Raw genomic sequence first — 23,494 nt, 5'->3', positions numbered from 1 at the left:
TTTCAAAGCGACTATCGTGGGACGCATTCCATCATCTTGGAAAGAGGCGGTAATTGTGCCTATTTTCAATAAGGGAAATAAAAGTGATCCCTGTTGTTACAGACCAATCTCCCTAATAGATGCCTCTTGCAAACTATTGGGGTAATATTAGCACGCTTGGAGACATGGGCGAATGCCTCTGGCATTATCGTGGAAGCTCAATATGGTTTTAGGAGAGGCAGGGGGACTGCGGAACAGTGCCTCAACTTGGCCATGATTATCGGTAAGTACATAAAGGCCGAGGGTGTTTCAATTCACCTGGCCTTTATGGACTTATCCAGTGCATTTGACACTGTATGTAGGGGAAGGCTCTGGTTGTTAATGGATTCTATGGGATTCGAGGAGCCACTTGTCCGTAGCTGTACGATATGGCCCAGGTGGTGAAATAAACGGGAAAACTGCCTCATCTGAAGATGTCCTCCAGGGTTGTATCTTGGCACCCTTTTTTGTTTTAGTATACACAATTGGTTTAGAAGTTTTTTTTGCAAAAAGGTTTAGATTTTCCGAAAATAAATGGCAATTATGTACCTCTATTGTCATATTCGGACGATACCGTGCTGATGACATTAACAGCAAATAGTATGCAAAAATGTCTGGATGCTTTTAATGAATTTATGTTGGGACTAGATCTTAGGGTAACTTTAATAAATCATTTGCAATGGTCTGTGGTTCAAGTAGAACTACAACTTGTAAATGTATTGTGGACAATATGGTTATTGAGAAAGTTACAAATTTTAACTATCTAGGGAATGTTTTTAATAAAACATTAAACTGGGAGTACTTGATAAACAAATACACAGTAGAGGCCCTTTTTCACTTCGCTAGTAAACTGGGTCAAAAACCAATTGCAGAATTGATGACCTTGTATAAATCCAAATGTTTGCCAGTGGTGACTCACGGGGCAGGGGTATAGGGATACCACAAAAGTGAACAAATACAAATTCTGGAGAAATTTTTTTAACTACTTTTATCTATTCCTAATAGTTCTCCAAATATTTTCTGTCAATCGGAGGTGGGTCTATATTTCGTGAGTGACAGAATTCATGTGTCCCCTTTGCTCCTCTGGGGAAAAATATGGACCTCTGAGGATTTGTTGTTCTCAAAAGAAATTTTAAAGGATTGTATAAATCTCGACAAGTCCATGATGATATCCTGGTTACGTTATGTGAAGGAAACCTTTTATAAAATAGGCCTAGAAAATGTTTATGAAAATCCTGACTCTATTAATCCGGACATGAAGATGATCATTAAGAATGCCTATTATACTGTTTTAGGATTGTCTAGACAATATAAACACACATCTGACCAAGTGGTTACATTACAGCAACAGTTTTACTTGTCTTTCACAACACATACACAATGGTGTTTCTAACTGACCAGATTCCGGTTAAAAGCACTGCACTTTTTGGCTGCCTTCCCTAAGCAAGGGAGTTGATGTGAGAGGCTGCCCCCTTTCCCCAAGTAATAATGCAGCCCAACAATGCACAGTGCACTTTGTACTCTTTTGGGTGCTTTATAAAGCCCCAAGAGATTGCTTTATTAAAACTCTCTTGAGGGATATTAGACCTTGCACATACATGGAAGGCTTTGAGTACTTGAGATCATTATCAACTGCTGCTATATGTAGCTCTATGCTTAGTTTTATTAGATCTGCTCTTTTAATTAGGAATCGTTATGAATCATGAATTTATTTTTATTGATTTTATGTATGTTTTAGATATGATATATTGAGTATTGTGCATTTGTCAACGATTTCTTCTGGTGAATATGAAATAATAGTGATTTGTACATGTGAAATTTACCTCAATGCACTGCACCTTGTAGTGTTTTCCAATAAGCATGGGGTTTAGTGTGAGAGGCTAAACCACCGCTTATCTATGAATTTAGCCCAACAATGCATAGTGATATGATTATTTGTATATTGTTTGTCATTCGTGAATTTTGGAAATTGAAATACCATTTGTGAGTTGTATGTATAATATTTGATATATTTTATAAATAGTATACTTTTATGATTTTCTTTGAATCAAATAAAGTTATTTGAACTGAACTGAGTCACCACAGAAATGGGCATGATCATTGTCCTGGCCAGAACTCTGCGGTGGGCACAAAGGGTGTGCATAGAGGAAAATATCTTGGATTTAGAGAGTGCTATGTGGGATTCTTTGTTGTAGGATAAGCAGGAAGTACTGCAAAATTGGGTAGGAGTACCCCAGGGAACTTTTGCTCTATTAGTTAGGGAGGGCAAATGAGGCAACCACAATGACAAGCAGGTGTCAAGAGTTAAGTGTGCACCCACAGTACCCTCCTCAGAAAACTACTGGACCTGTAGAAGATCATACAAGCAGTGAGCCTGCTGTCTGAGACCTGCGAAGAGTCTAGAAGACTTGACCTGCTCTCCCTCTTGTATCCAGGACAAAGAAGTGGTCTCAAAGGGTCAGAAGGCTGACTTCCTGTTGCAAGCTACTAGAGGCCCAAATTACTAATTCCAACTGGACCTGCCCTAGACCCTGCTGGTAGCCTCTGCGGAGTAAGTCTTGACCCTCAATGTTTTTCCCTGGGTCCTGTGACCTTTTGCTCTGTCCAAGTGCACTCCTCCTAATATATCCTGACACCTGGGACTTATATACTTGTTTTGCTCCAATTACTTCCGGAGGACCTGGTCCAACATTCAAAGCCAATCTGGACAAGGTGTACTGCTGATTGTTATGAAGATCCAGATTGATACCTCTCTAAGCTTTTCGACAGCAGCCAATTGGATTCAGTGGGGTTCCACAGAGAAGAAGGTATCTGGCCTCCTGGATTTCTCTTGGGCTACAGCCTGCAGCTTTGCCTCACTGGGTGAAACTGAGGGGCCTTTTTACAAGGTCCTGTCCAACCGGTGCATCACTTTTTCAAATATTAAATATGACACACTATTGATGCAAGGGTGTTGTAAATATGCCCATGCGTTCCAAAAAGTGACTACGTTCAAGGGTAGAATCTTCGCCGCGCCAAGGTGCCAAAAGTATCAAGTCAGAGGGATCATCCCTGGGCGCGAAATTCCCATTTCTCCCACTCAGAGCTTTTCTGCCAAAAGTCACTTGCTTCACCAGAACTCGCCAAAGCAGCTATATGACGTCCTGGAGCCCTATTCAGCCACAGCCTCCTGCCTTGCCCATTGAGGATTTTTGACGTCCATCTCAGAGACTAGAACTGAGATAACACTTCTGGCCAGGTCGAACCAGATGACAGTGGTTGCTGCTTAAATGTTTTGATGCCATTTTTATAATTAAACTTTAAAAATTCATATCCCTACTTACCCTGGACTTTTGTCAATGTCTTTAGTAAAATGACCTCTATTTTATTAATTAGGTTTTGGATTCTTATTGCTTAGCGTCTTGACTTTATTACTGTTTTGGTACAGCATACTTTTCACATTGCTGAAATGTATGCTTATCTGCTTTGTGCAATATCTACCCTGGGACTCAGCTCATGATAATTTAGTGACTTTGGTCTTCACCCTGATGGGACAGTGTTATTATTCCTTGAGGTATACGACCACCACCAACAAATAGTCATCCACTTTCTTACACAAATGTTTGGAACATGTTGTCCTGTGCAATCTTTTTAGTATAATATATACCAAATGAGTTGAATGTTTCTATATTTCCAGGTCAATAACTCACACATGATGCCTAACCTACACCATGAAGCATTTCTAGAAAACCATACAAGCGATTGACCTTATAGGTCACTCAATCTCACTAGTTGCACTGATTTGTGTGTATTTGTTTGTGATATTTTTGTCCCTTTTCTAGTTAATTTCTCTTTCCAATCTCTTATCATGTGTTGCTTATGGGAAACAACCTTTACAACGCAACTTTTACAACGCACTACCATTACAACAAAACTTTTACATTGCAACATCCATTACATCGCATGCCATTACAACGCATACCACTACAACGCATGTCATTACAACGCATACCATTACAACGCATAACATTACAACGCATAGTACCCTTACACTTTCCAACACTTACCCTACTCTTGCCCCCCCCCCCTGGAGTTAGAATAGTAATTTTTACCCCTACACTATCCAACACTTACCCTACTGTTGCACCCCCCTGGAGTTAGAATAGTAATTTTTACCCCTACACTATCCAACACTTACCCTACTGTTTCACCCCCCTGGAGTTAGAATAGTAATTTTTACCCATACACTATCCAACACTTACCATACATGCAATGTAATGTTATGCGTTGTAATGGTATGCGTTGTAAAGGTAGTATGCGTTGTAATGAATGCGTTGTAAAGGTAGTTTTAAAAAATTTGTTGTAATGGAATGCATTGTAATGGATGTTGCGTTGTAAAAAATGCGTTGTAAAGGTGTGCGTTGTAAAAGTATGCATTGTAACGTCAAACATCCGTTGCTTATTGTCAGAAAGAACATCTCCAGCAAGTCTTTGTATAATCAAAGATGTATATTTTATCTTTAAATAATTGTGTATATTGTCCTACCGGACATACAATTGCTATTCCATCTATTGGTTCCATTGCACTTTACAATATTTTTTATTTGGGAATATTTGCTTTAACATATTCATTAGGGCTGGATTGTTAGCCCATCAAAAAGTAAAATATAATAGGCTTTTCTAAATGACCAAAATATACATACATATGCAAATGGTATATGGTATATGGTATGACATCCTGAAAATCTGACTGAATTGTATCATTTAGTGAACAACGACAATCAACAATTTCACTAAAAATTGTACATAACCACAGATAGTTTTTCCTTTCATGATACAATCACCTTTTTAAATATCTTATTTTTTTCTTACGTCTATTCTTTATGTCTATAGATAGATAAAAATCTGAGTAACAAAAAAACGCATATTCTCGGTATGAGTGATATATTAATTCAGTTTACCAAATTTCTCTATTTCTGATTATACATCATGCTCACAATAATAAACATTAATGAACGCATGAGGCAATCTTCAGGTGAAACCAATAGACAAATTAACCTGAAATAAAGGAAAATGCTTGTGAATTTAGAATTAATGTTCCCTTTATGGACCTGATATTCAAGTTGACGGTAAAAGGAAGCAAAATGTATATGAGCCGCTGTTCTCGGATAATAGGAAACTTCTGTAATTTGGCACTATGAGGTTTGTGTTTAAAAAGAAACTTTCACTCCAGGGTCCCAAGCTTCTGAGCGGTATTGGTTCAAAGGCATGCCTGTATATTTGTGACAATACATCTTTTTCATGCTGCTTTTTAATATGACTGTTGGGTATTGCTTTCATACACCAACGGCTTCACCTTCAAAGCCAATGACAGTCAATGGATGAAAGACAAGTGTAATAAAAATGGAAATTAGGTACTACCGTACTACACAGTAATCCATAAACACTTGGAACTGAAGAGTATTTTGATAGAATAAGAATGTGGGGTAAGCTTTGAATTATGACAGTGTAGCAAAAATGTTAGGCAGACTAAGGATTGTGCATGGAAATGAGAAATGGTAGACCGTCGGTTTGCTTGAAATTGAACATGTGAATGTAAAACAGAAACATAAGACAAATTAAGTAAAAAAGAGATATATCAATAAAAGAGGATTACTTATCTAATGTCAATACGCCTTTTTCATATCCCATATCCCAGCTGGATTGGTCGATGAATAAGAAGTACACTCCCATTACAAATACAACTTTATTTCAAGGTACCCTCATGTCCACTTAGCTTAGATATACTGTAACACTTTTATTAGTTATAGGTGATCACATCAGTAAATTACTTGTACTAGATAGAATTATATCAATCTGCATTTTCCTGCAGCAGACATGTCTAACATTATAAGTGAGGTACTAAGGGACAATAGTTGTGAGCTTCCCACTGCTAACGTCCTTCTACTTTAACCATGTTCCCACCTTCAAATATTCAGGTGGCTCAGACAAATGGGTGCTCTGCGTCGCCAAGACTTTCATACTATAAAGATACTATAAAGATACCAAGATCAGAAATGCACCTGCAAGGTAACAGCTATGTCAAAAGCTGTCGGTTTGTAAACGGGTAGAACTCTTTGTGATACTTACGTGAGGGTGAGATGGGTAAAGTGTGAGCTAGGTAGGATAGTTAAAAAATGATTCCTGTTACGTTGCATGACATCCATGTTTCTTACGGCAATGCTTTTGCAAATGGACATTTTTGCGTGAAGAAAAGCAGGACAGTGGAGGTTTTGAGGTATGTTGCATATATAGTTGTCTGTGCCATGCGCATTAACAGCCAGATGCTTTCTACCTCAGGGGTCTGAGTGCATCATGAGCACTACAACCTGCGGGCTCATTTTTTTGTGCTATTTGTGAAAGTGATGTCAGTGAACCTTCCAGTTATCAGTAATCATTTCACATTTATACATCTGGTACAAAATGACACAACTGTAAGTTGTAAGTCCTCACAAACACATTTTGTTATGACCACCACATATATAATTTGATTAGAATTATAAAATGCATATATTTTATCTGTAAGTACAGAAGGTACCCTCTAACTCAGCTGTTATAATAATACATTATGCTGCATTATGTGGTTCCTCAACTAATTGTGAGCTCAACTAAATGTATGCATACTATTTTACAGGCACTACTAAAATGCATAACTATTATTTGAATATTGGATTGTTGGAAGCTCCACTGAAAACAATGGAGTGCTCCAGGCTTCTAATAACTGGTAGAAACCCGGCACTCCAACATTCCAATGTTTGACTTTACTGTGAACAAAGGCCTCTCGAAGCCCGAAGGGTTTAATCCCCCTCGGGCTCCGAGAGGCATTTGTTTTTACTAATTACAATATTCTTCTCTCTCGTGGCAAAATGTTCTAATAGCCTTTGTGCTCTCCATAGTGGCCTCTACTGGCCATTAAAGGCCCGCTCCTTGTTAAAGGCCCTCGCTGCTGGAGCAGGGGTTTATTGGCCAGTACAGCCCACTATGGCGGGCTCTAAGGCCATATTGTAGATTGTTCTGACTTTATTGCTCATCATCGATGGATAATATCCTTGTATATTATTAAAATCTATTATTACATTTTCATCTGTCTGAGACAAGCTTAAATATTATTATTACTATTATTATTACTTACGGAGATGTACACAGCTGCAAAAGCTGCCAATGTAGCATGCTGGGAAGGGAATGACTTTCTGCCAAAAAAGAATAAACACATTATAATTATGAATTGTAATACACCTACGCTGTGTTACTTATTTTACATACATTGAAATGGTGACAAGGATATATGCTCACATACAAACCAGGTACATATCTTTGATATCTGATTTTTAGTGGCGTTTTCATAGGTTAGGGAAGACTGTACAGTATACTGGTATTGCGTAAATTACTATTGATCTTTTATGGTACAATAAGCATGCAAATACAAAAAAATCGATATTGGTAGCTTGTTGCGAATTTAAACACAGCTTTTATATTTAAAGAGAAATAATTGTACATAATGACATAGCACATTCATATTGCATCAGTACACATTTATAAAATGTACCTAAAACAGTTGGATCATAATATGCAATGTCATTTGAGTGGTACCATCATCTACTTTCTTTTTCATGAAAATGCATTCATTTGCCTATGCAGACCATAATAATGGAAATGCAAAGTCAACTTTGTAGGAGAATGGTGAGTTGGCTGGGATTGGAAAGTCAGTGCAAGCTCACTATGTAAATATCTCCTTTGTGGTCTTGCTGAGTCTCCTGCTGTAACTTGTTGCTTGCAGACAAAACACTGGGACAACATGCACAATGGGATGTGAGAAAGATCCACCCAGCACCTCATTTTCTGAAGGGGAAATCCCAGGAATTTCTAAAAAGGAAGGACCATAGACATATCTAGGAATATTTTCTCTGGAATGTGCAAACACTCTCCAGCAAAAGGGAAATTTTAGATACTCATTTGCTAGTGCTGCTTGAATGTTCGGAAGAGGTAATGGGTGGTGTTTGGTTATTTCCGAGAGAGTAATCATAAATTATGAGTAGGGAACCCCAGAGTGGGAGGGTATTGTGAGCGGCAACCCCCTACGTAGGCATAGAGAGGTCCACAGGGAGCAAGACACTGTCTACTGCCACCTCAGACCCCAAGAGACACAGTGCCACCTCACTGCCATTCTTTCATGCCCTCTGATCATATCAGTTTTGAAAAGCAGTTATCACCAAACCATTCAAATATGACAGGTGTTTGTGTGCCGCTCTTGGAGCAGAGGCCAAGCTCCTGCTATCTGCAAAAGGGAGGGTACTTATTTGCACCATCAAGTTCTAAACAGAATCATCAATTCTTTCCATGCCATGTGCGTAAAATTGTAATTTAATGAATACTCTAAATGGAAATATATCAATCTTGGAGTAGCAGGAAGAAAAAATATCGCCTGTGATACACAAATATTTTGTTGCAACTTGGATCATGATATTAATGTGCAAAATATATTGTTATATACAGAAAAGCAAATAACATTAGAAATAACGTGTAGAAAAAGTCCCAATTTGAATCAGCCCCCATAGAAGTAAAGTAATGACTTTAATGTCAGAAATGAGAGCTTTGTTTCCAAGGGTTGGACCTAAGAAGCAGGATGGAGGTGTCTATGAGCTACAAAGAAGAAGTAATGGGCGGACTTTGCCCCAAGGAGTCAGATGCATTTTGAGTGAAAGTTTGAAGCTGATATACGAAGCAGAGGGGGGGGGGCAGTTCACCTCTGTGTCTCCTTGCAGGAGGGCCTGTGAGTCTGCTTATAGCTAAAGGTTGGAGGTTACACGCAAACTACCATATTGCTCTTGTGCTGTTTGTGTAGCAAGCTATTCATTTACATTCCCCATGGAGAGGTGTGGCACAGCGACCAGAGTGGCTTACTCTGGAGCAGGGCTCACAGGTTCGATCGCCGGCTGCAGCTCAGCACAGCACCATGGGAGTCTGGGCAAAAGCTCACATAATCTGCCCGAAGGCCCCCAGCGCCTTGAAACCTTAAGGGGTGATATGTTTGCTCTTTACAAATAGGAATTACATTACAGTTAAGTACACAATTCTAGGTTTAGCAATTACCAGTGGTTAACATCCGCTGAAGAAAACAACACTACTTAACCATTGCACTCTGAATGGAGACTGTTTCTAATAACCAACACTTTATAGTGAGCATAATTAATCATTAAGAAATTAGTAAACAACTTTTCAATTACTGCATTTACACAGTTCATCTCTTGCTAACCTTTAATAGCTTGCCAATTAATAATAATAATAATTGTGGTTCAAATGCAAACTCCATGCAATAAATAACGGTAAGATCACAAATCTAAAAAAGGCAATTGAGTTAGTAATACAAATAACAATGGCCATCATATGAAGCATGCTTCCAATGTAAGACCTGAGTAAACCAATATCATTGTTAGTGCTACTCGGAGTTTCTAAGTGCATCTCTCTCTCCCTGAAACCTCATAGCACTACTCTATGACGTTCATTTGGGGGACATGATGATAAGTAACAACATCTACTTTCTTTCTACCCATAGTAGTTCAGTGTTTATGCACTTTTAACAATGTTATGAGATCTCAATTGCACAGTTGCAAAAATATCACAATCTGAAGCATATCCTCCCAACTAGTTTTAAAATCGTAAAAACTTTGATAACATTTTTTACAGTGTAACATCTTACCGTCCAGAATTGATAAGAGCCGGATCTGAGCCTGAGCAAATGTCTTCCAAAATGTATGAATTTTCTTTGCAGGATATGTTCAAGGAAGTGTAATTCGGTTTGCAAACAGTGAGGAAATATGGCGCCTGATATCCAGTTGAAAGTTGTATAATGTCGGTAATGAGGGCAGTGGAACAGAGACCGAATATATGAACACCTGTTGAGAAACAAAATGAAAATGTTACACAACCACAGCCATGCCACATGGCTAGATACGTAATGATTTTTCTAATGAAAACGCAATAGAAATAAAACAAATTGTAAAATGAAATATAAGCATTGTGCTTCATCACAATCGTCACTGAAGTAGTTGTGTTTTCACATATAACGTTAAATGTCTTTCTTTCCTGCAAAGTGACGGAATACAGGGGATTGTTAGTAGCATTCATATTCCTCAGCAGGGACTAGGCTTCATTGGAAAATAGTCCCAAAGGGCAATCTTGTAAAAACAGGCTGCAGAAAAATCTGCACAGAACATCTTTCAAGTGAAATTGTCATGCCTCTGCTTCGGTCATAACTCTTTCTTAATCTCTAATAGAAGACGCCTGTCTTCTGTTTACACAGTGTGCTAATCAGATCATGTAAATCTTTTTCTTATTGTAGAAATGCCTACGAAGTGGAGTGTAAACGTTGTTGGGCAAAAATATATACTTTTGCACATCTATCTCTATGCAACATTACATTTTGTATAACCAATTTTATTTCGTTTGTACAGCAAGCACCATCCAAGCATTACATTTAGTAAGACCTGAGCATACAGTTACAGTAATGCATAAGACGACTTTGTCAGAACCAATTATTTCATGATAACAGACCATAATAAGACCACCTCTCCCCCCACACGTTATCATGTTTATGAGGACATGCACGTGCCTCATAGATCGGCTTTTCTTGCTGTGCGTACCAGTCAACTCCTTTCTGCCACAGCTGGATCGAAGAGGGTGTAGGTTGCCTCCATAGGCAGGCAGCATCCCTTATGGCTTTCAGCATTACATTTTAGTACCTTAAGTCACTATTGTTCCCTAACAGATATAACTGGAACGTCTTTACTCAGACGGGAAGATGTAAGCATGAGTAGTATTAGTGGCAGAAACAGGTAGGTCTGACATCGAAGCACCTTATTCACGGAGTCATTTGTGCACATACTTACAATTTACGCCTCGAACGGCTAAGTTTTCTCGGTCAAATTCACCTTTTCCCGGTGCTTAATTTTAGCCAGTGGTTTCCAGTGCTCGGCACTGGCACTTAATTGAAAGCACCAGCGTTTATGAAAGTCAGCCACAAGGTGGCGCTGTCTGGCTAATTTAGAGATGACCACAACAACAGTTAATTACTAGTACAATTGTACATTAAAAATGACTAATATCTGCTGCCCAAGCCATTCTTATAGTTATGGTGAAATGAAATAGTCCAAATTGTCACACTTTTAGGAGTTTGATGGTTAGTAGCTGTGCTGTTACTTTTGTTGGCAGCGCTGGAAAGGGCACTGGGTGGTCTACGCTGTAGGGGACTCCTGACAAGAGCCATGAGAGTTATTTTTTATACAAATTAAGCACTGTTTTTTCTATTTGCAAATATTGATTTGCACTCGTACTCCTACGTCCATTTGTGCTCACATAATATTGCACCACCATTTAAATATTATGTGAGAGTAAGTCTGCTCCTACAGACAGGAAGTGGTTGTTCCATGGATGAGATCACTGGAGGGTCTGTGCACACCCCTACAGTGTGAAGTTATTCCCACGCATGCACTCAGTCCACTCCTATAACGGAGACAGATATACCCCTGTCAAGGGAAGTGGTAAATGCAGTTCCATGGTGGAAAAAAGCAGAGGAATTTTCTGGGGTAGAAATTTCACATTGTGGAAAAAATATTTTTCCTGGGGGTAAGAAAGAAAACACAGCAAGTATATCTGCTTTTGCAATGAGACTTTCACATTAGTAAACATACACGATATTTGCTCACGCGAAAAAAAGAATTCTAGTGTCTTGGGAATAGTGCAACGGTCACAAACTTTTATGAGTTCCCCTAGGTATCTTTTTCAATTACAAAATAGTTTGATAAATTATCCAAATAGGATACCCTGAATACCCTCACGGGTGATAGTGTGCTTTACAAATATACCTAAAATAACAACACGTCAGAGGAAAGCTATCACAGCAGATTTCAACCTTTAATTTGTAAATTGGTTCCCCAATGTTCAGATAAACTATCTACTTATTGAAATGTTGTTTGCAATGAGAAACAAAAGAGAAATGGTTAAATAAATGCTACAACTGCATGTTCTGGTATTTAACATTGCCACTTTCCAATACCATGATTTTTTTTCATAGCCTACTTAGGAAGGTCAATTATTTTTTGGGCCTTATTACAACTTTGGCGGTCCGCGAACAGCTGTACCTGCAGTCCAACCGCTGTGATTTCGGTGGTCCGACTACCATATAATGAGATGGGCAGATTGCTATTTGAAAGACCTCAGCGCCAGGATACTCTGTAGTAGCAGAGCGCGATATAAAAACATTTATAACATAACATAACATAACTGCTGACACCGCCAGCACACCGCAAAGTGCTGGGAAGAAGCAGCTGCCATGGGCCAGTACAGTGGAGTTTAATCGCTGCCTGTATTATGTGGGACCGCCACCTTCAAGTCAGCAGAAACTAGGGGGTTTTCTGTTCTGTACATAGGAGTTTGAAGAGGATCCCTTTCTGCAAGTCCCTCTTCACAGCAGCATCTTCACCCCAAGGATTATGACCCTGATTGCCGCAATATACAGGGGAGTCCTTTTTGAACCATAAACCAGTGCATAGTCTGCCCACATATGGGCCAGACTCTGGTAATGGGTAGGTGGTATTTTTCCACATGTATCATGCTTATATGTACATTTGACACATATTCCGTCAAAATGTTCACACAGGCTTTGTTACATATGGAAAACAAATCACTGCCGACGCAAGATCTCTACAACCACACCGCTGGCACTGTGGTATACTCAGAATAAAGCATTCTAAAGACCGCCAGCACGGTGGTCTTCTCCTGACTGTAGACACGGCGTTCGGATGGTCGGACTGCCAACTCGTAATCAGGGCTTTTGAATCATTTCTTATGTGTTTTAAGCATACTCAATTTAATTTGAAATATGTTCACCCAGTTTTGAAAACAGAAAGTAAAGTCGGAGTCATCCTTTTTGGAAAAAAAAACAAAAATGGAAATAACTTTTTAGAGTGAAAGAAAGATGAAAAGGTAGAAGTATCAACAGCGTAGACTCTATAAATAAACTATTACACATAATCAATTTTTTCCTCCAACATGAATACGGAATTTGGTCTGAGTGAATCTCTAAAAATCAAGCACGTTTTCACAATATGACATCTGCTGACTTCATTGCGAACCCTGCTGGAAAACACACTACACCAATATTCCTGATACTGCATGTATTAGTCATTTTGAAATGCATGAATACCTTAATAAGGGGACGCTTTCCTTATTCGAACTGCCCTTCATCTTGTGTGGACTGTGGATTCCTGTCCTGAGAGCTTGCTGCTGTTCCTGTCTTGAACGCCATTCCTCGCCGGACCCGCTGCGCGGGTCCCGCTTCGTTGCGAGGACCGCTGGGCTGAACTGGTCTCTGTTTTGGGCGCTGTCGAGGAGCAAAGGGGAAGAGCTGCAGGGCTGCGAGCAACAGCAGGGACTCCAACTACCAGGAGTCCCTGCCCGGCCAATAGTCCACACCTGGCCCGCTCTCCCTGCAAGCCCCGCCCCCCAGCGAACGGACCTTTAAATCTTTACCTGTTTCCTGTACTGGTGGGACGCTTTCCTTATTCGAACTGCCCTTCATCTTGTGTGGACTGTGGATTCCTGTCCTGAGAGCTTGCTGCTGTTCCTGTCTTCAACGCCATTCCTCGCCGGACCCGCTGCGCGGGTCCCGCTTCGTTGCGAGGACCGCTGGGCTGAACTGGTCTCTGTTTTGGGCGCTGTCGAGGAGCAAAGGGGAAGAGCTGCAGGGCTGCGAGCAACAGCAGGGACTCCAACTACCAGGAGTCCCTGCCCGGCCAATAGTCCACACCTGGCCCGCTCTCCCTGCAAGCCCCGCCTCCCAGCGCGTCACTTCCCTTATAACTTCTACATTGTCTACCGCGGCGCGGGAGCGCGCGGGAGCGCGCGGGAGCGCGCGGGAGCGCCCGGGAGCGCCCGGGGCTAAGCCCGGGCAAAGGGCGGGCCCCCTGTGGCCCTCAGAGGCCTGAGGAGCCTGGCCTGGGCTATACCCCCTGCCCAAGTCACCCCGCCGTATTGATCATCAGACACCTCTTTATCAACTACAGGCTCAGTATATATTAGTAACTGGTAACCTGGATTGCTAAACTTGTGTAGATAAAACTTTATTGTTTTATAAGTAAGTAGGAGCAAGTATTGTCATGGATCAGCGAGAGACTAGAAGTATGGCTGCTGGGGGAGCAAAAAAGCTAACCGGCACCCTTGATGATTTTATTATCCGTACCAATGCTTTAATTGATGTAGGGATTGTTTTAATGGACAGAAGGGTGTCCCAAGATTTGGCCATTGCTAGAAGATCTTCACTAGGTGTCATCGCCCAGGCACGTACGCCCAACACCTCGACTTGCCCAAAAAACCGGGACAGGTTAGACAAAGAAAATGACGGGGACCAGCATTTACTAACTTTGCAACAGGGCCTTGAGGTCCCCCCTAATTCCATCTTGTTATCAGAGGGTAGCCCGGATATTGATCTGGTAACAGCGAGGGCGAATAATCGGCCGATGGCCACTGACATAAATGAAAGAGGGCTGAAAGAGGGGGCAATTTCCAAAAACAAGGCCAACAAATCAAGTACTCGCAAAGCTAGGAAAGCCAAAAACACCCATAATCAGGATGCATCCATCGTAGACCCTGTGGCAGTGAGTGGGGACCTGGCGGGAGGTGTAAAGGAAATGGAGGGGGCAAACTTTGTAATTGCTGGTTTACTATTGAGCCTTCCAGACGATACGATTGTAGATAGTAGTTTGGAGGAACTTATGGAAGTAAGCGGTGAAGATAACAACTCGGTGGAAACTCAGCTACATGGAAGTGGGGCACTTGTGACGAATAACAACATCCTTGAAATGTTAAAGATCCTCCTTGAACCTATAGAGGCAAGGCTACGATGTTTAGAAAAGGTGCTGAAAAACATCCACAAAGACATAAGTGCCCCTAGTTTCAGTCTAACTAACATAGCCCCCCAGGTTGCAACCAAAGTAACCAAGCCACTCTTGGCCGATAAAAATGTCACCCTGGGTAAAAACACCGCACCAAAAAACCCAATCAATACCCAAAATACTGGAGGTGCAAAGGCTAAGATTCCTGACCCTAACCAAACACCTAATCTAGCTAAACCCAAGATAACCCCTCAAGTTAAGTTTAAAGACCCTATACCATCGACCCCTAATTTAGATTCAGCCCCAAGAGCTAAGGAGGAGGCCCGAAGAAATATCCATCTACCCCCAGACGCCTGTCCTTATGTAGTTATCTTGACTGGGGTAACAGAAATATCACCATCTTATGTGGAACCCTTCCAGACATTGAAAAATAAAGTTTGCCACTGGTTATCAAACAACCATCCCCTACCACCGAATATCCCCAGTAACATCCTAATGGTGGAGAGAGCCCCCTGGGTGGGTGGGAATAGAAAAAACCTACAAGGGGACTGTGTTGTGGTAACATTTGAGAATCCACAGGTGGTAGAACATATTTGCAGAGGAACCTCTCGTTACCAAGCCAGTACTGTCACTGCGAGGCCGCTCTCTTATTTTTACTTGCCTGAGAATCAAGTGGATAAAAGATGGAGTTGGCTAAGGGGCCCAAGTGACCAAAAAAGTAGGCGCAGGTTCAATGCACCGTGGGAGGAGCGAGGCTACGGTTGGGAGGAGGGTGGTGATGATAACTGGAACCTGGTTAAGAGAAGAAGAGGCAGATCTATTCAAGGCGGGTTTGCTGTAGGGCCACTGAATGGACATCCTTACAATTATCCACAGAATGTTAATGGGTATGATAACCATTTTTACACCCCAACGGTTAACCGTTATGAGTGCTTGTCTAATTTAGATTGGGTTGATTGACAAAAACAGGATTCATTGTTCAATTGGTTGCAAAATATCTCCCCAACCCATCACAAAATGAAAAAAGTTTTCAGGCTGTGCAGGAGACAAATACTGACTTAATTCCTACAATCAATCAGGGCGCCGAAGGAGGGGACTCACTGCCAGAAAAAAAGGATCAAACACTGGGGAAGGGTGAGATGATCGTGGGATCATGGAACATCGCTGGCCTTAGGAGTAAAATTGATGATCCCATATGGAGGAACTTTATAGCGACTATGGACATAATAGCCTTACAGGAAACTTGGGACACACAAAATATACTTACTGTTGATGGCTTTACTAAATTTTTTCTTTCAGCTGTCACCTCTGATCGGGGGCGCGCACGAGGGGGCTTGGTTACTTTGGTATCTGCTAAAATCTCAGGCACCTACAAGGAAATAGCTACTGGATGCCGCTATTGTCTTGCAGTCCAAATTACCCGCAAAGGCTCATATATTGTCCTGGTAGTAAATTTTTATAACTCCTTTGATAGGGCCCACTTGATCAGTAATCTAATGATGTTAAACTCTTTTTTGTTTAAATTTAATGAGTCATCGGAGTCTGATTGTACTATCATACTAATGGGAGATTTTAATGTTCATAGCTGTCAGGACAAATGTCCCTCAAATGTCTTATTTGGCCCTCCGAATGAGGAGAACATTCACTTCGAGCATTCTGACCAGGGCATATTTTTGGAAACTTTGCTAGCCGATAACGGGTTAACGCTACCTTGTGGGTGTGATGAGGATATTCCAACATTTACAGGACATGGTAACGGGTCTGTAATTGATTACATCTTTTTAAGCCGCAGCTGTGGAAGCTATATCACTAGTTACTCAGTTGTGCGGTCCCATTTTAGTGATCACAATCCAGTTGTACTAAGGATGGATAATGTATTTGCCATCAGGGAAAGTAGGTTGAACTTGGTGGACAAATGTGACATGCGACTGACTGACCAAGGCCGTAGAATTAAATGGTGTAAGATAGTCCCTGAGGAGTTTTTTAGTAATCTCTGTTGTAGTAGCCGGGATGAACTAAAGCTTTGCATGGATGAACAGGCGGGGGACAATGAAGTGGTGGAGGCGTACCAAAAGATCTGCCTCGACATAGTCTCCAATCTGACACGGCAGGGTAGAGGTAAAGCGCGAGGGAAGGAAGGCTGGTTTGACAAGAATTGCTCTGCGGCCAACCATAGTTTGAAAATGGCCCTGAAAACCAAACCAGTGGATAGATCGCTTGTGGCCACCCTTAGGAAAGAATATAAGTCAGTAGTTGAAAAAAGACGGCGCGAGATCAGAGAGGACGCTTGGACTGAGCTGACATCAATAGATGTACTAAAAAGCAGCGCCAAGTTTTGGCCCGTGGTCAACCAACCATACTTTGCCAATTCTAGTAATAACGATATGGATTGTGGAATCCAAGAGGATAAATGGCACCTGCACTTTAAGTTTGTTTATGAACAAGAAACATTGGGGGCAGAGGCTGCGACCACCTTTAATAAACTGCCTTACACCCTATCTGTGGATGAGGGTGAGGTGGCCATAGCCATTGGTAAAATGACCAGTAACAAGGCCCCAGGGCCAGATGGTGTTCCCTCTGATCTTTTTAAGGCTAATATCCCATTTTGGTCCAAAATTTTAGCAAATGTTTTAATAGAATTTCTAAAACAGGCATTCCAGAGACATGGTCTCAATCCGTGATTGTCCCTATCTACAAAAAAGGGGATAGGGGTGACCCTGGCAATTACCGCCCTATATCCCTTATCGACTCTGCAGTAAAAGTCCTAGGGAGAGTGGTTCTATGTAAACTTACTGACTGGCTAGAGGGTACTAATACCCTCTCTCCCTTACAGTATGGTTTTAGAAAGGGGCGTAGTACTATAGACCAAAGCTTGAATCTGCAATTGCTTATAGGGAAATACACAATCGCGAAGCCAGGATCCATGTACATTGCCTTTATGGATCTGTCCTCAGCATTTGATCGAGTTAAGAGATTCAAGTTATGGGGCCAGCTTCTTAAGATAGGAATAGACCCTAATATTGAGAAATTTCCTAGCGGACCTCCATAGAGATTTAATAGCCAGGGTAAGATTTGATAAAAAGGGTAACTGCACGGATAACATTAGAATCACCAACGGTGTAAGGCAGGGATGCATCTTAGCTCCCCTGCTTTTTACACTATACATAAATGATTTGGGTGGAGTTTTGGGAGAAGCGAACATGGATATCCCGAGAGCAGGGAAGTATCTTCTACCCGCATTATTACATGCGGATGACGCTGCTCTCTTATCCAGAACTGCAGTGGGTCTCCAATTCCTGTTGAATTCATTTTATGATTTTATGTCAGACCTTGATTTAAGTGTTAACTATGGAAAATCTCACGTCATGGTGGTGGCTCAGAAAGGGAATGTCAGGAAAAATGTAATGACATTGCAATGCAATGGGCATAAACTAACAAGGGTCTCTAGATTTCCCTATTTGGGAGTCGTATTTGATGACTGTTCGACGTGGAACCCTCAATTACTGGAGAAAAGAAATGCCCTGGCACGCTCTATTTCAGCGGTGCTGGGCTTCTCACGCAAGCTAGGGGTGAAACCTCTGGAGGCAGTTTTAAAGGTTTATGCCGCTAAGTGTATTGCAATCGCCATGTACGGTGCAGATTTATGGGGTTTTAGGCCAGTTAAAATGCTCCAGGTAACGGAAGATAATTTCCTTAAAACGATTCTCTCCCTGCCACGATCCACGGCTAGCTTCATAGTTCATCAGGAATGCGGCGTGGATTACCTGGAGGATCGAATCGCCATTGCCTCTCTACTTAAATGGATCTCAGTTTGGCTTAACTCGGAATTGGAAGTGAACCATGAAATTTTCAAGGACTGCCTAACGTTAGATCATTGGGATAAGATCCCTTGGCTGAAATACGTATATCAACTATGTGTAAAGCTAGGCCGGCCTGAATTGTTTAATGAACCATCTAACCTTGTTAGAGGAGATCTGAAGTGGGTTAAAAACACTTTTTTGTTGAACCGATGGATGGACAGAGAAGGGGTGGAACTGTTAAAGCCATCGGTCAGGATTCATCAATTGATCGTATCCACTGGACATACTCTGGAACTCTACTTAAGAGTTGTGAACAACCCAGATCATAGATTCCTTTTAACAAGGTTTCAGTTAGACAAATTTCATCTGTTAATTTCTGGCCGTCCTGGTTGGACTAAGCAATATGATCTAGAGTTATGTAATTGTGATGACCATTCAATCATGGATACTGCACATTTCCTGTTTTTTTGTGATTATTTTAAAACTATTAGGAAAAAGTTTATTATACCCCTGTTGAAGCGGAAGGGGTTTAGGCAAGTTAAGCCAGCTATATTATATGTACAACTATTATCAAACATTTGGGAGATCTACAATGTAGCCAGTTTCCTAAGCATAGCGGCGAGACTTAGCAAAAAGATTAACTGGTCCTAGATGAATTACTGTAAAGATTATTCCCTGAAACCTGAATCAAATTTTAAACTAATTTTCTCATGTTCCTTTTTTAATCATGTAACGATGTATATATTGCTGTTCTTAAAACTGTTATGCTGCATGGTGTTCTGTGGACCATTTTGGGTGTTTTTTGTACTTTTGTGGTTTTGAAAATTGAACCGAATAAAGTATTTCTTGACTTGACCTTAATAGTCTAACTTTTCCCTTTAATAGTTTATGGGGACTGTATGCATAAATTGTGAATGCCATATCCAATCCCGATGTAATGTCACCGTTTTCAGCCCATTTGCACTTGAAATCCAGCACTTTTAACTTTCATATATCTGCATTTCTCATAATTCCCCAAACAACCTAAAACAATGCTTCTGGCAAAATTGGGGATTAGCAAGACCTGTGATGGAAGCCTAGGTCTGTATCACGGAATTAGGTGTTAATACAGTGTGTGTTCAAATCTGACAGCGGCTGCCCTTGCAGGTAAGAGAGATGGGGCGGAGTGGGGGGCGGGAGGGGGGGGGGGGTTTGACAGACGACGAGGGAAAATTAATTATTAATTTAATTGTTCCTCTATGTCGTCTGTCAAAATCCAACCTCCCCCCCCCACACACAGACACACTCGGCCTCTCCAGTCTTACCTGTATGGGCCACACCTGAAATCTGATTATGTATTGTGATGGAAATCGGATGCAAACAGAACTGCAAAATATAATAGGAAAAATAGTCAAATAGGAAAACTAGTCAAAATATGGCTAAGGATCAAGACAAGACTGACATCGAACTTTTATAGGTACTGAGTTGGAATCAGCCTCATTAAAAGGAAAGGTACGTTAAATTGGATATGAAACTATATTTCTCATACATTTTGTTTTACAAGGCATACATTTATATACATTTGTATTATTCAGACACTGCAATATAGTAGGTTTAGCTGTTTAGAATTTCATGCAATTTATGATGGTAACCTGCATGAGTCGTGGTTGAATTAAGATAATCAAGGATTAATGTTATAAGACCATTCGTTGGCTTTGACTGTAGCCTGCCTATACACCTAGCAGACCAAAGAAAAGCACCTTGCAAGTTAGTCACGTTTCCATGAATTTAATGTATACTGATTAGGGTAAGATGCTTTATAGTGTTGGATTCTTGGGAAAAATAAATTAAGTTTGCATTTTTCAGGATACTGAAATTACTCAAATGTTTGTCACACCAAAACAGCAGAGATTAATCTTATGAATGGTAATTTTAAAGCTAAAGCTCAACCAAAACAAGGTAGTCAGTTACCATGTTATTCAAGCCCCTGCAATGGAAATGAAAGGGACTGAAAAGTAAGCATCTCCACTACGCGGTGGGCGTAATTTGCATAGTTGCGCTATGCAAAGCTCTGCGAAACGGTAAAAATTCTCCGCATGCATGCAAACGGATGTACGTCATTACAACGCACACTTTTACAACGCGTTCCATTACAACGCGGTTGTAACAACGCAAGTCGTTACAACGACTTGCGTTGGGGGGCGCAAATTAAAAAAATGTAATTTACTATTCCAACACCAGTCCCCGTGGATAGTAGGGAAGGTGTTGGGATAGTAAATTAAATGATTTACTATCCTTGAGCGCCCCCCAGCGCAATTCGTTGTAACAACTTTCGTTGTTATGACCGCGTCGTAATGGAACGGCGTTGTAATGGTTGCATCGTAAACGTCGCATACCCATGCAAACGTTCCGCGTACACGCGGAATTGCTTATTTCGCCCGTTCGCAATGCTTTTTTCCTGTTCACAAACGCTGTTTGCGTGCACTGGGAGAAATATCTCACGAACACATATTTTGAAAGGGCGAACAAGCAAAAAATCTGTGAAGCCGTGGATCACAGAATTTTTGGCAATTCTGCGTTCTACGCGGAGCACAAATTTACCCAAATACCGCAAATTCAGCGAGCGTGATGGAATTTACCGCCCAGGCCTACTAAAGATAATAACTGCATAGGAAATGGTAGCAATTTGATTTAAGATGAAGAGCTTGATACATTGTCATCATGAGATTAGGATTAATTAACTCATACCTGCATTCGTTTTCTTTGGTATCAAAAATGCTGATTATAAAAAAATAAAGACAAGTGAGCTTTTAGACTCATTACTCGGGGTTATAATTAAGACTTTAAGTTCTCAGGGTAGAATACAGACGTTTTGTTATAAAGCTGTTAAATTTGGATTGAAGAAGTAAATCAAGCAATACAGCCTAAGAATGATCACATTTGGTGGTAATAAGCACATTAGAAATATGACCATGATTCATTTTTGATGGTCCCTGAAGGAGAATGGATAAAATGTAAATACAACGTCACATTATATAGTGGCAACCTGTCTAGAATCGAGCTAAATGAGTAAGTTTAAATTGTGTTTCCAGTAAATGAACAATTTGCGCTGCTTGTTCTAAAATCCACTAGCTTGCAATACAATGAAGCATACATAAATCCCCAGACGGAAAGCCCAGTAACTACTATTTTTATCACCAACCAGAAGAAACAAAACTCATGTAATGTACTTCTGCAAATCTGTCCTCACAATTTGATTTTTTGGATGAATAAAAAAAATACTTATTGTACCCCTTCACATTGGACAGTGCTAGAATCTTACTTTGGAACATAATCATATCTAGAGTTTGAAACACATTACTATTTTGAGTGATAGCTTGGGGAACATATCTCAATTTAGCAGATATGATTGGAAGGTTTGCTGATAATTGCATAAAGGGAAATCATATCAGAAAAAATAATAAGTCAGCTGGTCCCATTTTATTGCAATGATAGAAAAGGTTCAGTCTACACTTCATGCCTTTCACTAGTGCCAGTTTCCTTTTTATATTAGAGGAAGAATTATTGATGGTCGCCACTGGATAGTTATAGTTACATCAGCATTTCCATAGGAAATGCCTTTTTTGTTTTGCTAAAACTTTGGCACCATTTGGCAAATTTTAAAAAACTTTCCAAAAAAAGTCTTCTTTTTTACCTAGTTTGTGCATGGAAAGTTTCAGATTGATCCTTCATGCTGAAGTCAAGAAAAAAGGTAGGGACCAAAAAGCACAATGCCCATGCATTTACTATACATTTATTTAAGAAGCTCTACTGCAAAAACTGCTGAAAATAATTACACCAAATTTAGCAGAAAGCTTGATCTTAGTCAGAAAGCATGCTTTTTGTGATTTGGTGTAAATGTGTTTAGCAGTTTTGGCGATATTAAGTTCTACATATATTTGAATATCTGGACGGTTGGGTTTGGGGGACTGTCACAGGAGTGCCTAAAACCCATTTTTTTAAAATAGAGCCTTTCACATTGGCCTTCAGGACTTTTTTACCCTTGGGTTATCATGTAACAGGAATAAAAATGTTTCAGGTAGTCATTACAGGACTCAGGGAGCTAATGCCCTGACCTGAGGTTTAGTTAAACAAATATTTATAAGGGAGCAGGTTAGTGATACCCTGACCCTCTAGGGTCTGTATGAGAGTCCAAGAGAGATCCTCCCAGTGCCAAAATAACTGGTGTTTATAAACGATATTACATTTGGGAGGAGGCCATGCAATTCCTCTTACCGAGCCAAAGATGGGCCTGGGGACCCACCCCCAGGGGTCAGGTTCATCAGAAAGTGGAGATGAGGGGGTGCACAGCCCTCCCCCAAGCCTTGGGACCCCATCTTCCAGGGCTGAAAATATATTATTAGGGCAGGGGAGCAGCGGTCCCCTACCTTAGTCTATACCACCCGATAGGACCTTATCTTCCATGGTAAAAAATGTCACCTTTAATGGAGGTTGCATGCAGCCCCCTCTCCAAGCCCAAATGGGCGCTGGGGACCCCACGTCCAAAACCAAAGACCATGTATAGGGGAGTGGGTGTGTGACCCCCCTTTCCGAGCCTTAAAAGACCCTGGAGACCCCATCCCCCACAGCCAGTTCTTGAACTGTGTCACAGGGATCCCACTCTCAGGCCACAGTATTTTTCCCTACCTGCAAGATCGCATGCAGGGAAAGAAGTGTTCTCCCACTCAACAGGTGCTATGAAAATGCTCCCGCTGGGTTGGAGCACGCCTCTATTTCCCTATCTGAGCTCTT

At 40.9% G+C, this 23,494-nt stretch overlaps 1 protein-coding gene across 1 annotated transcript in view; it reads right to left on the bottom strand.

Moving 5' to 3' along the window:
* The window catches only part of PLPPR4 (phospholipid phosphatase related 4), a 300,445-nt gene that overhangs the window by 45,445 nt on the left and 231,506 nt on the right, over positions 1-23,494 (bottom strand). The window contains exons 4-5 of the mRNA XM_078644269.1: positions 9,734-9,929; positions 7,169-7,226 (exon numbers count right to left, since the gene is read on the bottom strand). Coding sequence (XP_078500395.1) covers positions 7,169-7,226; positions 9,734-9,929 — 254 coding nt within the window. The remainder of the gene's footprint in view (positions 1-7,168; positions 7,227-9,733; positions 9,930-23,494) is intronic.

Source organism: Lissotriton helveticus, chromosome 1_1, assembly GCF_964261635.1.
Source record: "Lissotriton helveticus chromosome 1_1, aLisHel1.1, whole genome shotgun sequence".
NCBI classification, from domain to species: Eukaryota; Metazoa; Chordata; class Amphibia; order Caudata; family Salamandridae; genus Lissotriton; species Lissotriton helveticus.
The sequence above is the reverse complement of the archived record's forward strand: the minus strand, read 5'-3'. Positions and strand labels throughout refer to the sequence as shown.